We start from the raw sequence: 14585 nt of genomic DNA, 5'->3' as shown, positions 1-14585 counted from the left end.
TTCTAGTCTAGAACATCACAGTTTGGTTCTTGTCAAAGTGTCTCGCCCATTTTTCCTGCTTCAACACCTTTACCACCCTCAAGAACTAACTGTTCACTCGCTGCCTGATATGTAGATCCACCTTTTGACAGGAGCCGCTGTAGATGATTTGAAGATAATCAATGTTTTTCACTTCACCTGTCAGTGGTGCTAATCGGTGCATGTGCTAGATGAGTAGTTCAAATGCAATAAGCTACAATGTTGTCCTTTAATAACACATGTACACTCTTAAAAAATTAGGGGGCTTTAAAAAGTGAATGTGAAAAACCTTGAAGTTCTTTTTTATGAATAAAATGTTTAATTATTAAGCAACTATCTCAGTTACAGTAAAAATCTGAATGTTTATTTTTATGTAATATGATTTTTTTAAGGTGCCCTAGTTTAACCTCTGCCAACAAAACTTCGGAAAGTCACTGCAAGGTTTTTTTTATTATTATTATTATTTGTTAATATTAGTTTAATGTATTACTATTTTAATATTATATCAAACAAATGAGCACATTCATATATAATTTAAACATGCTATGTGTAAAATAAGATAAGGAAGAAAAAACAAATGTGGGATGTATTAGCAAAAGAAGAAAGGTTTTGACCTGGACTTTAAAAGAATAAAAAGAGAAGCAGAGTCTGAGAGATAGTGGAAGAGTATTCCATGATATTGAAGGATCTGCCCCCATAAGTAACCAGGAACAACCAGTAGACCAGCATCAGAAGACCTCAGCAGGTGGGCAAGAGTATAGGGGATGAGCAAGTCAGAAATATAGGGGCTATTCAAGGCCTTTTATGTCAAGAGCAGGACCTGGAACTCAATATGAAATGAGACAGGGAGCCAATGCAGTTGTTGGAGGGCTGTTTTTGTTGGAGGCAGAAACTAGAACATGAGCAGTGGAATGTTCACCATGTTGAAGGTGTTGTAAAGGTGAAGAAAAGCACTTGTAGCCAATGCTTTTATATAAGATTCAAATGATAGGTTGGAATCAAGGAGGACATCAAGGTTGCGAGCTTCAGAAGAGGCTTTAAGAGACACTCAATCTAGGTGAATCTGAAAGTCGGAGTAGTTCAGAATTGAGTATTAAGACATTACCATTCACCCACTGCTTAATGTAACAGAGGCATAATAGTAGGGCAGGGCGGATTTTTTTAACTTTGATTCTACAAAAATAACAGTGTTATCAGCATAAAATAGAAACTGAGATTATTACTGCCAAGCATGAAAATAACAAAAATAAGAGGGCCAAGCACTTACCCCTGGGGACACCTCGCATAACAGTACCGGTATAATACAACAAAATAATATCTATATATGTATATAGGTCCTGGTTAAATGAGGGCTGAATAGGTAATGCCAACAGCAAAGAGTGAAAAATCTATTTTATTTTTATTCATATGGTTTATTGTATTGAAAGGTAGCTTCTAAATTTGAAGGGGTCAGAATAAGTAGGGCTCCAGAGTTACTGGTTACCAGAGGACCATTGATGACCCTTAATTGGGCTGTCTCTGTACCGTGCTGAGTACGAAAGCCAGATTGAAATGGTTCGGAAAGATTATTTTTAAATAAAACAACTATTTTTATATATTTATATTTTTGTGTTTGATTAGTTAGTGTGTCACAGTGTCCATCCCTAGATCTGAGTTAGATAGATACGTTGTCTTTCACCTCATTCTCATTTCCCTCATCAAGTTTACTTAAAAAGCTTTAGGATATTTTATTGCCTTAAGTAAATAAAGTTAAGCTATCTTGATCAAATGAAAAATATTAAGTTCTTAACACTGTATGCCAGAATAACTCAAATATACCAGGTTAGAATAATCCAAAATCACAACTGAAGGCGAATAACCCTGCATTTTACATAACATTTTAATTAATTGACTATTTTCAATCTGCCAAAACACTGACAGTATAATCTTGTGCTAATTCAGGGCAGAACAGTAAGCATACAGTCACACTCAGCAGTACAGAAAATGGTAACTTGCTGATACAGCCTCCAACACTGAGGCCAGGCTGTCAACCATTATATAAAGTATACCTGCATAGCTAAGAGAAGGTAGCCCATGGGAAACGACTACATACTGACACCGAGTGAGGGGACGGGTGCAAATAGGTGGTGCCGGTTTGCACTCACAAACCGACTGTATACTACTGATCCAGCACAGCTCAAAATGACAGAAACGAGTAAATGCAAAGCCAGTGTGTGCCGTGTGTTTTAGAGGCAGTTACTATCCAGTTTCCAATGGCAACAGACTAAACTTAATTATTCTAAGTAATGAAAATGTTGGTTGCTTGGTTCTCTGTCTGCATATTTAAACTGAATCACATCTCATCCTGGCAGTTGGAAAACAGGCAGTGGCTAGTATTCATGTGTCAGAGGAGACATATGCTAGCGGTCACTCTCCCACTGTTGGGGGCATTGCTGGTGATAGGGTGATTGAGTTCACATGAACAGGGATTGGGTAATTGGCCTTCCACATTGGGTAGAAAAAAGGGTAAAAAACATAATTTAGACATAAAAGATCTTAAAATTATGGTAAAACAATGGAAACATTACTGATTTACTAAGAAAACACATTCTAGATTAGCTCTGATTAGTAGCTAAATAATAGTGGGAGGTCTGTTTCTGTGGGCTGTGCCAACACTCCATTAAGAGTCCAGGTCTACGTTCACATTAGTGGGCTGAAGTCAATCAAATCTGACTCTTCTGATCAGATTTTTTTTCGGATGCTAAATCCAATATTTTCAAATCAGATTTGTGTCACTTTTATACATGATCCCAGATGAATGTGAATGGTCAGCTCGGATTTCATGTCTTTTTTGCTTGTGTGCATGCACTTAGTGCTGTCGTCATTACAACAACGAAAACAACAGAGGCGTTGAGCAAAGAGCTGGTCAATATGACGATATTTTAACGTATCGTGATAAATTTTATTATTGTGACACGCAATATGCTTTTCTAAGTGTATCAAGGATATGGTCAGTACTTGAAGAACATGGATTAGCTTCACATTTCAGTGTAATTAGTCTAATTTAATTAGATGAACTGCAGCATATTTTGAATAAAATTACTGTACTCAGTACAGGAGAGTATCTGAATAGTAGTTTTTAAGAATCTTTGGCCACTAATGCATTTCGTCTGCAATCATGTATAGTGCAGATAATATTGTGTATCGTGAAAAATATCATGATATAATATTGATATAATAAATATCATGATATAATATTTTTACCATATTGCCCACCTCTAGTTGAGCGTATCAGTGTTTCAGGGACAAACTCCTTCACATTACTCTTACATTTAGCCTCACTTACATTTATGAATGTGAACCGGCAAGATAGTCAAATCCAATCTGAGGAAGAAATCGGAAATTGATTAACTTGGCTTGGAATGTAATGTGAACTGAGCCTGAACTGAGTCATTCATGTTTATTTTCACTCATTTCCACTGAAGGACAGTAGTTACTGTGCAGCAGGACATGAAACTTATTAATATTAATATGGACATTGCAAAAAAGAGGAACTGAGGGTCTGCAGTGATCATTTCCTGGCAGTGGAACAAGGGCGAATGTCTAAAACAGGCTGAACCCCAAATGGCTCCCTATTCCCTACAAAGTACACTATGCAGACCTATAAATAAAAGCTCCTGCACCGAAGTGCTGCATAATATGTCTAACGGAAAGTATTTTGGGATTTAGCTATGTGTGCAGAATTCCCTGCTGGACGAAATTTCATTAGTCTCTTAGTGGACTATATAAGGAGTAGAGAGCTATTTGAGAGTAAGTCCAAAGTTGCACCTATTTATTTGTTTATTTATTTAGGCTCAAAACTATGTCTACTTAGTGAGGTACAGTATCTCCAGATGTTCAGATTTAGTAGTTGCTACTAGTCATTGCTGGTGGTATGAACACAAATCAGCATCCGCATAGCAGATGAATATATTCATTAGATTGAGTTAAAAAAAAAATCTGATGAAAATAAATCATAACTGGATGCTTTAAGTTCCTGGAATTCATTTTCGGAGAGTCGGCAAAGTCATGACAAATAGCGCATTGGTCTGTGTCAGCCGAGGCATGTGTACAGTGTGCTGTATTTTGGACTGTGTTGAATTCTACATTGAAGAATGGGGGCGTGTATTTGAATGTGTGTCAACAAATTAGTTAATTCAGTCATTATTTAATTAAGCGACTGATATAAAGAAATGCTCGCACTGACCAGAATGACCCCCTGATTACTCAGAAATGCTCATACTTTTTAAAACATTTAATTAGAATGAGATTCGCAACCCTGAGCCGAATCAAACAGAAGCATTCATTTAAAACCTTGGCTGCAACTTTATTTAATTAGATAGCAATGCAACATAGCATTGACAAACGTATTGGGACATCTGCTCATTCATTGTTTCTTCTAAAATCAAGGGTAACAACTGCTTTTGTTGGAGGAACTAAATAATCTCTACTGTCCAGGGAAGAAGACTTTCTACTAGATTTTGGAGGGAGAATTGCTGTGAGGATTTGACTGCATTCAGCGACAGGATAATGATCACCACCACCCCACCTCATCATCCTCAACTCCACAACTCATTTCAAAAGTACTGGATGGAGCTCCACCATCCATCATTCCAGAGAACACAGCTCTTCCACTACTCCACAGCTCAATGCTGGGGGGCTTTATACCTCTCTACTAGCCCACGCCTGGCGTTAGGAGGCATGGTGCCCATAGGTTCATGTTTATGATCTGCTCCAGAGAGTCCAATTCACAGACTGTGACAGCAATGAGTGCAACTTACAGTAGCCGAATGCTTTTATTAGAAGGGGTGTCCACTAACATTGGGACATATACTGTATAATTCCTTTTCTTCCAACGTTTAGAAGTAAGGCATAATAATAAGTTATAATAAAAATAAATCTGCTAACCGAGATTGTAGATATTTCTGTTCTGGAGCGGACAATTAAGGGTAATTATGGATAATTGTAAAAATACTCTCCATTCCTCAAAGATTCCAGGTTGAGAACCTGCAATTACTTGTATCTTCCTTCCCCTGGTTGGAGTGCCAGTTTGTGTAGTTAGTGTACAGCCAAAGCTTCTGGCTACCCATCTCCGTACACCTCTAAATTACACGCTCCCGCTGTTTCGTCACCACCTGCCCAACCTCGGACAGCTCTGGAATCTCAAACGGACAGTTACTGTTTCCTTTAGGGCTGAGAAGAGGAAGTGGAACTTGGCGAGGTGTTCAGGGGTCAGCGCCTTTATCAGATGAAGCTGGCGTTTGACAAGTGCTTGGACTTGTCAGCCGAGGCGCCGGAACAGACAAAAGAGTGCCCTCCTCATAATGGGCTGGATTTGTCAAGAGCTAGCCTCTCCCTGAACCCGCAACAAGCATTTTCCAGCGAGCAACAGCTGTGCCTCAGCTGAAGAGTAATGATAGCATGATGCCACTCCGGATCGCTTTCTTTTTCCCTCCTACTGTGACGTTGATTAGTGCCTCCTGTCCAGCTGCAGCCCATGAACACATTTGCGCTATCCCAGTGTTCGGTGCCAGTGCACTGGAGTCAATACCACTCATTTGGAAATTCATGGCACTGAGGGCAAATATGAATTGTGGAAGCCAGCGAGATAAGAGTGGAGAGTGGGAAACAAGAGCAGTGCATTGTGGTGATGAAACAGGCAGAGGGACTTTGTGTGCAGTGGGAATTTAAGCAAATCCAGTTTACTGAATGGGGCGAAAGCATTGGAGAGAAAGATCTTTTTCTCGTAGCTGGTGGAGCCCGTGTTACTGATGAGGAGGAATATTGTGCACAGTAATAAAAAAAGAGAAAACTTAATGGCAATGCGACAATGAGCACCAAATAAGCTGGGTTTAATGTCAGTGGGCCATTTTAGAGTTTCATTGATTCCTCTGTGTTTGGCTAATGACTTTTGAGCTTTGTGTGTAATAACTGTCTCAGTGAGCAATGCAAGTGTAGTAGCACGGCTGCACCCCCTATCTACCCCAGCTGTCCTCAGTAGAGCCTGCTATTGTGGTTGACTGAAAATATCAGCCGATATCACGCTCTGTGCATTGATTAGTATTGGGGAAGTTCAAAGGAAAGTGCACCAATATTTAATAGCCTTTTATGTGCTGACACATTGGCTCTGTGTGTAAAATGATAAGGGAGAATCATGTGTGAGTTGACCAGTGGTGAATAAATAAGTTAGCAAAGCTATATGTACTTAAGACTAATGAATTATAATAATTATTTAATAATGATATTTAATATATTATACTGTCCACTTTCACAGATTTGTATCTTCTAATATCTGTATGAACCAGTCAGCCACAATCACCTTCCTAATATCAAGTAGGCCACCACAACAGATCAGTAAGTTGTGAGGTAAGGCCTCCATGGGTCGCAACGATGATCATTACATGTCCTGGGGTGCCCATGACCATGTAGCCTTTTTTCAGCAGTTTTGGTAGGTACTGACCACTGCATACCTAGAGAGAACACCCCACAAGACCTGCTTACTGATGTTTTGGAGATGTTCTGACCCAGTCTAGAACATCACAGTTTGGTTCTTGTTAAAGTGTCTCAGATTCTTACACTTGTCCATTTTTCCTGCTTTAGCACCTTCATCACCTTCAAGAACTGACTATTCACTCGCTGCCTAATATGTGGATCCACCCTCGATAGTTTTTTTCACTTCACCACATGCACACTATATGTCCAAATACTTGTGGACACCCCGTCTGATTAAAGCATTTAGCTACTTTAAATTGCACCCAGGGAAAATACACACACAAAGCTTGGACGAGACGTGGCGTGGACCAGTAGAGGGGTATAAAGCCCCCCAGCATTGAGCTGTGGAGCAGAGGAAGAACTGTGTTCTCTGGAATGATGGATGGTGGAGCTCCATCCAGTACTTTTGGGATGAGTTGGGGGATGTTGAGGATGAGGTGGGACATACTGATCTGGCTAATTCAGTCAAATCTTCACAGCGTTGCTCTAAAGAAATCTTTTTAATACCCTTAATTTTGGAAGAACCGAGGAATGAGTAGGTGTCCCAATACTTTTGTCCATATAGTTTATTTCTGAATGCGTTATTGAGGCGGTTTTGTGAATATGTACATGTGTTTTGCTTCAGTGATACTTAAGCAACACCTGTGTGCATTTCATTTACCCACCTTCGCCTTACTTTTGTGTAATTATTTCCCTAAATGAAAATGTGTCTGTCAGACACTAATTGGCATCTGCATGCGATTTATAGGCAATTAACTGTCACACAGTGGATATCTTTAAACCTGCATTTGTGGTCGTCTTTCTTTTTTTTTTTTAAGGCCCATTTTCCATTGAAGTTTCCCCTGCGTATGAAGCAAGCGGAGGAAATGTTTAGAGCAATTATAAATAAGTGGAGTAATTGCCTATTTTACTTCAGCAGACAGCAGTATTTTCCGAGCTGCAGACGAGTCCCTAAAGGCAAAATGATTATTTCCAGTTGTGCTGTGCTATTTTATAGGGCCTTATCTCACCGAAAGAAATAAACACCTCCAAAGCCCTCAGGTTTTCCATCCCAATGCCTTATCAAACCCTCCGCCTTTGCCTGTGCTTCACTAACGCTTTCAAGAATTAATGAAATAAATAGTGAATTAAATAAATAAACAAATAAATACATTAACACAGTTGTAAAATATGTGAAAGTGGGCCTATTTTAAGCCTATTGTATTCAGGTGGAGATACACACTTGATGCAGCCTTATCAACCTGCTATGTCCAGCTGCCTCACTCACACATCTTGCTTCTCGAAAAGACGACAAAGACTTCCTTCCTCTAATGAGAGTACAGTTTGCATTATTAAGCATAGCACCATTTCAGACAAGCCCCTCTTATTTCCTCTTCCAGACGTAGAGTGTTTGTTTAGTCTTTAAAGATGGAATGAAAGAATGAGGTAAAGTGGTTTTGTACCATCGGCCGTCTGAAATCTTTCATGTACAGTAGCTGTGGAAAAGGCAAAAGGCCACGGGGCAGTTCGGATTCCACGGGCTACCGCTGTCTTGGTTTTTTCCTCGGAGCGTTTGTGCTTTGAGAGAAGGGTGCGTTGAGGATAATGTCTTCTGACAGCGCAGTCTAGGCACAAGCTTACAGCCCGCACCTCAGAGAGCAAATCATTGTGGGCCTTTTGATGGCTCCGCTTTAAAGGAAGTAGTTCCCTTTCTCGTATTCCATTCTGTTTCTGTAGAGCAAACTGCAGCCGAGCATGTGGCCTAATCCAGTCGCAGGATACGGACAGGAGAGACCAGAGACCAGGCCGTGTTTGTGCAAGCATGTACAGTATGTGTGCATGCTCCAGTGTGGATAAGGGAAAACTCTCACCTGCTGGGGTGTTTTCTGTATGTCTGAAAGGGACTCTCAGCAAGCAGGGGTCTACAGGGGTTTTCAGGAGTCTACTACTGAGCTTGTATCCATTTACATTTACATTTAACATTTACGGCATTTAGCAGACGCTCCTGTCCAGAGTGACTTTACTAAAGAAGAATCTCAGCTAGTTAAATAGACAAAAATTCAGATCCTCTAATCTTAGACTCTACTAAACACAAGTCAATATGGAGACCATAATACTCTTCTCTTCGCCTGAGTACTCTCAGAAGAGGAGGGTCTTCAGTCTGGGTTTGAGGACAGTGAGCGTTGGACTCTGCTGTTCGGACACCCAGGGGAAGTTTGTTCCACCACTTCGGTGCAGAACAGTAAAAAGTCTGGACGCTCGTCTTCCGTGGATCTTAAAGGATGGCGGGTCGAGCCGAGCCGTACTTGAAGCTGGAAGGGCTCTCGGTGCAAATCGGCTTTTGACCATCGCCATTAAGTACGGAGGGGCTGGCTGGTCCAGTCTTGGCTTTGTAGACCAGAGTCAGGGTTCTGAATCTGATGAGGGCAGCAGCTACAGGAAGCCAGTAAAGAGAGAACTCAGCAGATGAGGAGGAGGAGCTGAACATGGCTGAATTTATGAACGTTGAAGACGACCCGTGCCGCTGCATTCTGGATAAGTTGCAGGGGACCGATGGTGCGCAGAATAGTGAAGTTATCCCTACCCTTTTAAATAAAGTCTTGCATCATTCCAACCCTGCAAGTGTTTCTGGTTTACTGCCACGTCTAGCCAGCATGACAACTATGAATGTAATAATTAAATAATAATTATCTGAAATATGTGTTATATATTTCCATATTTATTATATATAGTAAATAAACTAAATTAGCGGGTACCCAAATCTGAGCGAAAGGCATATTGTGCTATCTCAGATTTCAGCTGCTGATGGCAGTTGGCAGCATTTGGTAGCATATTGCTGCTTTGTTGGTGGGACTTCCACCTTTATCAGCAAATTCATTGAACTTCAACCTCCAGTTTGATCAAGGCACTGCTATATTGGAGAGACCCTACTTTTCAACAAGCTAAAAGGGAGAGGAAGTAATCCATACACATGCACACCATGTGGAAGGTTGCGGATCTTGGTGGCACCTCATGAAAGTTTAATCGGACCTGCAGATCTCTGCTCTGTATTTTTTAAACCTATAAACAAACACCTTTGGGATCTCCATGCTGCCGAATATAGCTTGTAACGGCTCAAGTCATTTGTCAGCGTTTGTCTGTCTGCATGTCTACCCATGTGCCCTCCTCTCATCCTTTCTCTCTTCTTTCCCTCTCTTTTCTCCACCTGCCCGCATTTCTGTCTATCATCCATTAACCCAAGCCTCCATCCATTCATCTTTCTATCCATCACGCTGGGGTGCTGCCTATAGTTCTCCCATTTTTAAATATTTTTTTTTGTGTGTGTTTTTTGCGTTTGTGTCAGACGAGACAGCCGTCTAGACACCTGTCTGCCATATTTGGAACGGCTTCGTCTCTCTCGCCCTTCTCTGAGAAAAATCCTACATCTGAGAGCTTTATTCTCCTCTGAGCTCTCCACCTGATCGGGGACATAACACCCACATGAACCAGCCCAGACAACTGCAGATGGGTTATTTTTTTCATTCCTTTCTGCCAGAGATGGGTTCCAATAATCACCCATTGCATTTTTGGTGGCTTTGGGCTGAAAGTGCACGGTAGCAAAGGTCATATTTTGCAAGTATTATAAGACTGTCTTCAATTAGGAGCTTATAAATGTCAGCCTGCTTTTTTTCTTCTTCTTCAAGCCAGTCTGTGTAAATACAGACCCGCATGCCTCGCGACTTCAGTTCTCAGAGGTTACGTTCCTCTTCCCCTGCGGAAGACTCACTGCTATGTAGGGAAAGGAATGTTACGGCGTTGTCAGTTGTCAGTTTTACAAAGCGCTGCATATGGACTGTTTTGGCAGCTTGATGCACTGGAGCTTCGTCAGTACTTGTTTAGGCCGGTATAATTGGAAGACCGAGCAAGTGGGGCATTTTTAGCAGGTGCTAATGGACTTTTTAATTAAGACATCCAATGCTGTGGGCCCCTCCTCCTTTTGGCATGGGATTCGAACACAAATGGAAAATTTATAGCAATGATTTGTAGCAATTATGCAGTCAGGACTCTGATTGACATTACATGATTGGAATATAATTAGCAATGTATTTTCAAAGACAAAAATGAGCAGCTGAGTCAAAGAGGAGAATTTTGGCCTTGTATAGGTTTCTTTCAGTTCTCCGTATCGCTTCCACTACACAGGTTTTGGTAATGTAACTTTTTTGTAATTCAAACTAAATGGATATCGCGATACAGAGCACTCACAATATTGATTTTTGTGGATGTTTTAACCCTTTTAAGCCAAGTGTACCATTATACTATGAGCATAATAATTAAATATTAATTTAATGAAATATATAATAAAAAGGTAAAAGAATGAATAGAAGAATAAATGAATATATATATATATATATATATATATATATATATATATATATATATATATATATATATATATATATAAGAATATATATATGTTCTGTTCTATATATATATATATATATATATATATATATATATATATATATATATATATATATAAGTGAACAATACATTCCTGCAATATTAAATGCGTTTTTAAATATGAAGTATTTTAATTTGTGTAATATCTTAATCTTAAGTGTTTTCATTTTAGTGTAATTAATTATTTTACAGAACTGGCCAGAAGGTCAATTAAACATTCCAATAAATGATTTTAAGGTTCATGCATTAAAGGATTAAAATACTGTCACTGCTTGCAGTTCCACCTTTTAGTTTTTGGGTTTTTTAAGGGTTCTTTGGGGGTTTTTTTGGGTTTTTTTTTTTTTAAGGTACTCACAGTAGCTCTGTTTTTACAAGGTCACATTGTGAGCCCATGCTTTACTGAATGTTTACACCACTGTTTTAAGGTGATAGTGGTCAGAAAGCCTTCGCAAGGTTGCAGCACTGTCCTTTCATACGCAATGTGCAAACTAGAGTACCAACAGAGTTCACTATCCAGCCTGAAAAAACTGAAGGGGAGACCAAAGTCCTCCTGCCCATTGAGACTATGGGTGAAGACTGCTGTGCTGACACACTGCTGTTATAAAAAAGACATTCAGACATGTTTTATGATAAAAAAAATATTACTCCAACAGTGTGAAACAGGTGGAGTGAGGGGCTGGTTTGAGAGAAAGAACATCCAGTCGATGTTGTTTCGCAACACTTTGACTTTAAAACACGAAAAACCAAGAAACAAAGAATCTGGTTCAGCAGTCAGCTTCTCTCTCACACCGCTCTCCTCGGGTGTGTTCTCCTAGACCTTGCCAGATCGGTTGCCGGCAGACCCGTGTCCTACGCGGCAGTGCTGCGGATGAAGCCGGACAGCTCCTCTTCCTCACTGCTGAGCCCACGCGTGAGGCCCAGGCAGGACCACGGCTCCTTCGGTCAGGACTGGCCTCCGTTCTCCAGGCAGAGGCTGTCGGCCCTCAGCTCTCAGGAGGACTACCGCAGCGAAGGTGAGAATCTGAGCGGAGTGTCCATCTTCACTGCCATGTCTTTCACTCAACACTTAGAGCTGATAGAGCTATCACTCATCCTCCTGCTTCTCTTTCACTTTCACGTGTTGCTACCTTGTGCTGGTTTTGTCAGTGACACGTGATGGTGGTGCCGTGGACAGCGCATGGTGCTGAAATGGCAGGTGCTGAATGCTGCAGTGTGTTTTCTTCATTCAAATGCACATAGATTCAAAGCATCCCACACCTTTTCTTATAGTTATTACTGGAAAATGTAAAATACAATATTTTATTCATCTAAAAATTAGATAAAATGTCCTAAGATTTCAGTACTACATAAAGTGAGCTGTCCTCACCTGATTGTAAAATCCCAACACGTCCGTATTTTTAATAGCTTTCAAACCATTTCATTTTCAGTCTCGCTCGTGCACCTGCTTAATTAGCGATCCCGCAGCCTTTCCCGCGACCGCTACTTTCTTCATCCGGCCGCAGTAACTAAGTCATCACAATAGGCTCACGTCAATCCGGCTCCTCGCGTAATGGCAGGGGTGACCTAGAGCAGAGGCCCGGCCTATTCATCACATCCGCGTGCAGTGGGAGCCGGCCGAGGTCGCGGCCTGCAGGAAATTGAAGAGGGATCATCAGAACATTTCGGCATTCCCCGGGCCCCTGTCTACCATACAGTCTCCCCGGCTGATGGATGCATTTGTCAGAAAAGGAATTATTAATTTTCGCAGGAGCAGGGGGAGCCGCGCTATGACAGCTATCATTACAAATAAATAATTTCTTTGGCGGTCGATCCGCTGCAAGTCTCCAGCAGGGTTATGGCCGGCGTTAGCTTTACAGACAAATCGCTCTCCTCCTGTACGGCCGAGAATATTATTTGATGGACGATTTTGCTATTGCTCTGGGTCAGATATTTCTGACAGGGTTATATAGCGCGCAACATGTTGTTTATATCGCTTCTGCAAGTTCAGAAAACTGACGGGAAAATCGTCTCAATTTAGGATTAAATCTGTAGTTTGCACGTGTGGGTAGCGCTCATGCAGCGCCTCATGTTTCGTGCAGTGTTTATGTTCCTCTAACAGATATGTCAGGGTTCATTGGTGAGAATACTGTCAGCAAAGTCTTCCCCGCCGCTTGCTATTCTTTATTCCGTGGGAAAATTGACAACTAAGAGGAGGTATAGGAAGTGCTGGTTTGTATTCAGTTAACAGGCACACAGTTTAGGGCCATGCCAGGTCTCTGCAGTGGCATTTTCTCTGCGTTAAAGCAGGCATTCGTGGTTCATTGGGAACAGATGAGCGGGACTGATCGGTTCTGACTGAGGGTCAAGAGAAGAGTCTCGCATGAAACGCGACCCCCAGCCCTGCTGGATCGCCGCACTGCGCTGGATTCAGGGGTCGTGCTCGAGGAGGCAGCCGTGCTAGGATGGAGCCGTGGCACAAATGAGGCACCGGGGGATCAGTGTCGTGCAGTATAGCACTGGATACTTGTTATGGCAACAGTGGCTTTTGGACTACTGATCCTGCAGAAGGCTGTGATATGCAAATGAGAGTCTCAAAAGCAGCTAAATGCTAAAACCAAACCCAGGTGTTCCAGATGTGAGTCACTCAGATGTTGTGTCTGCCATGTGGTTGAAAATTGGCTCATGGTAATGTAGCAAAACCAGCATAAATGCATACATCAGATCAGCCATAACATTAGCACCCCTGCCTAATATTGAGTAGACCCCCCTTGTACTGCCACAACACTTCTCACCATTTGAGGCATGGGCTCCACATAACCTTTGAAGGTGTCCTGTGGTCCTCCCTGAGCATCAGTGAACCTTAGGAGGCTTGGGGGTCTTCCTGATGCAGATTCATTGGTTGTTCGTTCTTGGAGCACTTTACCAGAAACACCCCACAAGACCTGCCTGATGTTTTGGAGATGTTCTGCCCCAGTCATTTATCTAGAACAGTTTGGTTCTTGTCAAAGTGTCTCAGATTCTTACACTTGTCTATTTTTACCTTCTTCATCACCTTCATCACCTTCAAGAACTGAAGACTGTTCACTCGCTGCCTAATATGTAGATCCACCCCTTGACAGACAGGAGCCGCTGTAGGTGAAGATAACCAATGTTAATCAAGTGCTAAATGCATCATTACCAGTAAGAGGAGGTGCCATTCTGTGTGTGTGTGTGTGCTAGCCTTTGAGTGCCAGCTCACTCTCAAAATGAAGTGCGAGCAGGAAGTGCATCTGATATGGATAGAAACCAATACTCAAACGATGAATCCATCGTCCTCGGGATGATAATGGAGCTGTGACATGAAATTCAGCCTTCTGTGGGTGTTGATGAGTCAAAGCATTCACTTAATCTAGGAATCCTAAACCCTGGTGCATCAACACTCTATTAAAGGACAGAAGTATTGGGACACATGTGCATTCATTGTTTTTTTTCATAATCAATTCCGAGTTCCTCCTGCTTTTGTTGGAGGAACTGTCTCTACTGTCCAGGGGAGAAGGCTTTCTACTAGATTTGTTGTGATTTTGCCTTTGCTGTAAGGATTTGATTGCATTCAGTGGCAAGAGCGTTAGTGAGGTCAGAATGTTGGATGGATCATCCTCTACTCATCCCAAGTTTTGGAT

General features: G+C 41.4%; 1 protein-coding gene across 4 annotated transcripts in view; it reads left to right on the top strand.

Annotated features, from left to right (window-relative positions):
- cntn5 (contactin 5) overlaps positions 1-14585 on the top strand; it is a 324354-nt gene that overhangs the window by 156984 nt on the left and 152785 nt on the right. For 3 of the 4 annotated variants that reach the window (XM_072694549.1, XM_072694548.1, XM_072694547.1), the window contains one exon: positions 11763-11960. The exons of the other annotated variant lie outside the window; for it this stretch is intronic. In XM_072694549.1, coding sequence (XP_072550650.1) covers positions 11763-11960 — 198 coding nt within the window. The remainder of the gene's footprint in view (positions 1-11762; positions 11961-14585) is intronic. 4 annotated transcript variants of the gene reach the window in all.

Source organism: Salminus brasiliensis, chromosome 13, assembly GCF_030463535.1.
Source record: "Salminus brasiliensis chromosome 13, fSalBra1.hap2, whole genome shotgun sequence".
Taxonomy (NCBI): Eukaryota; Metazoa; Chordata; class Actinopteri; order Characiformes; family Bryconidae; genus Salminus; species Salminus brasiliensis.
The sequence above is the reverse complement of the archived record's forward strand: the minus strand, read 5'-3'. Positions and strand labels throughout refer to the sequence as shown.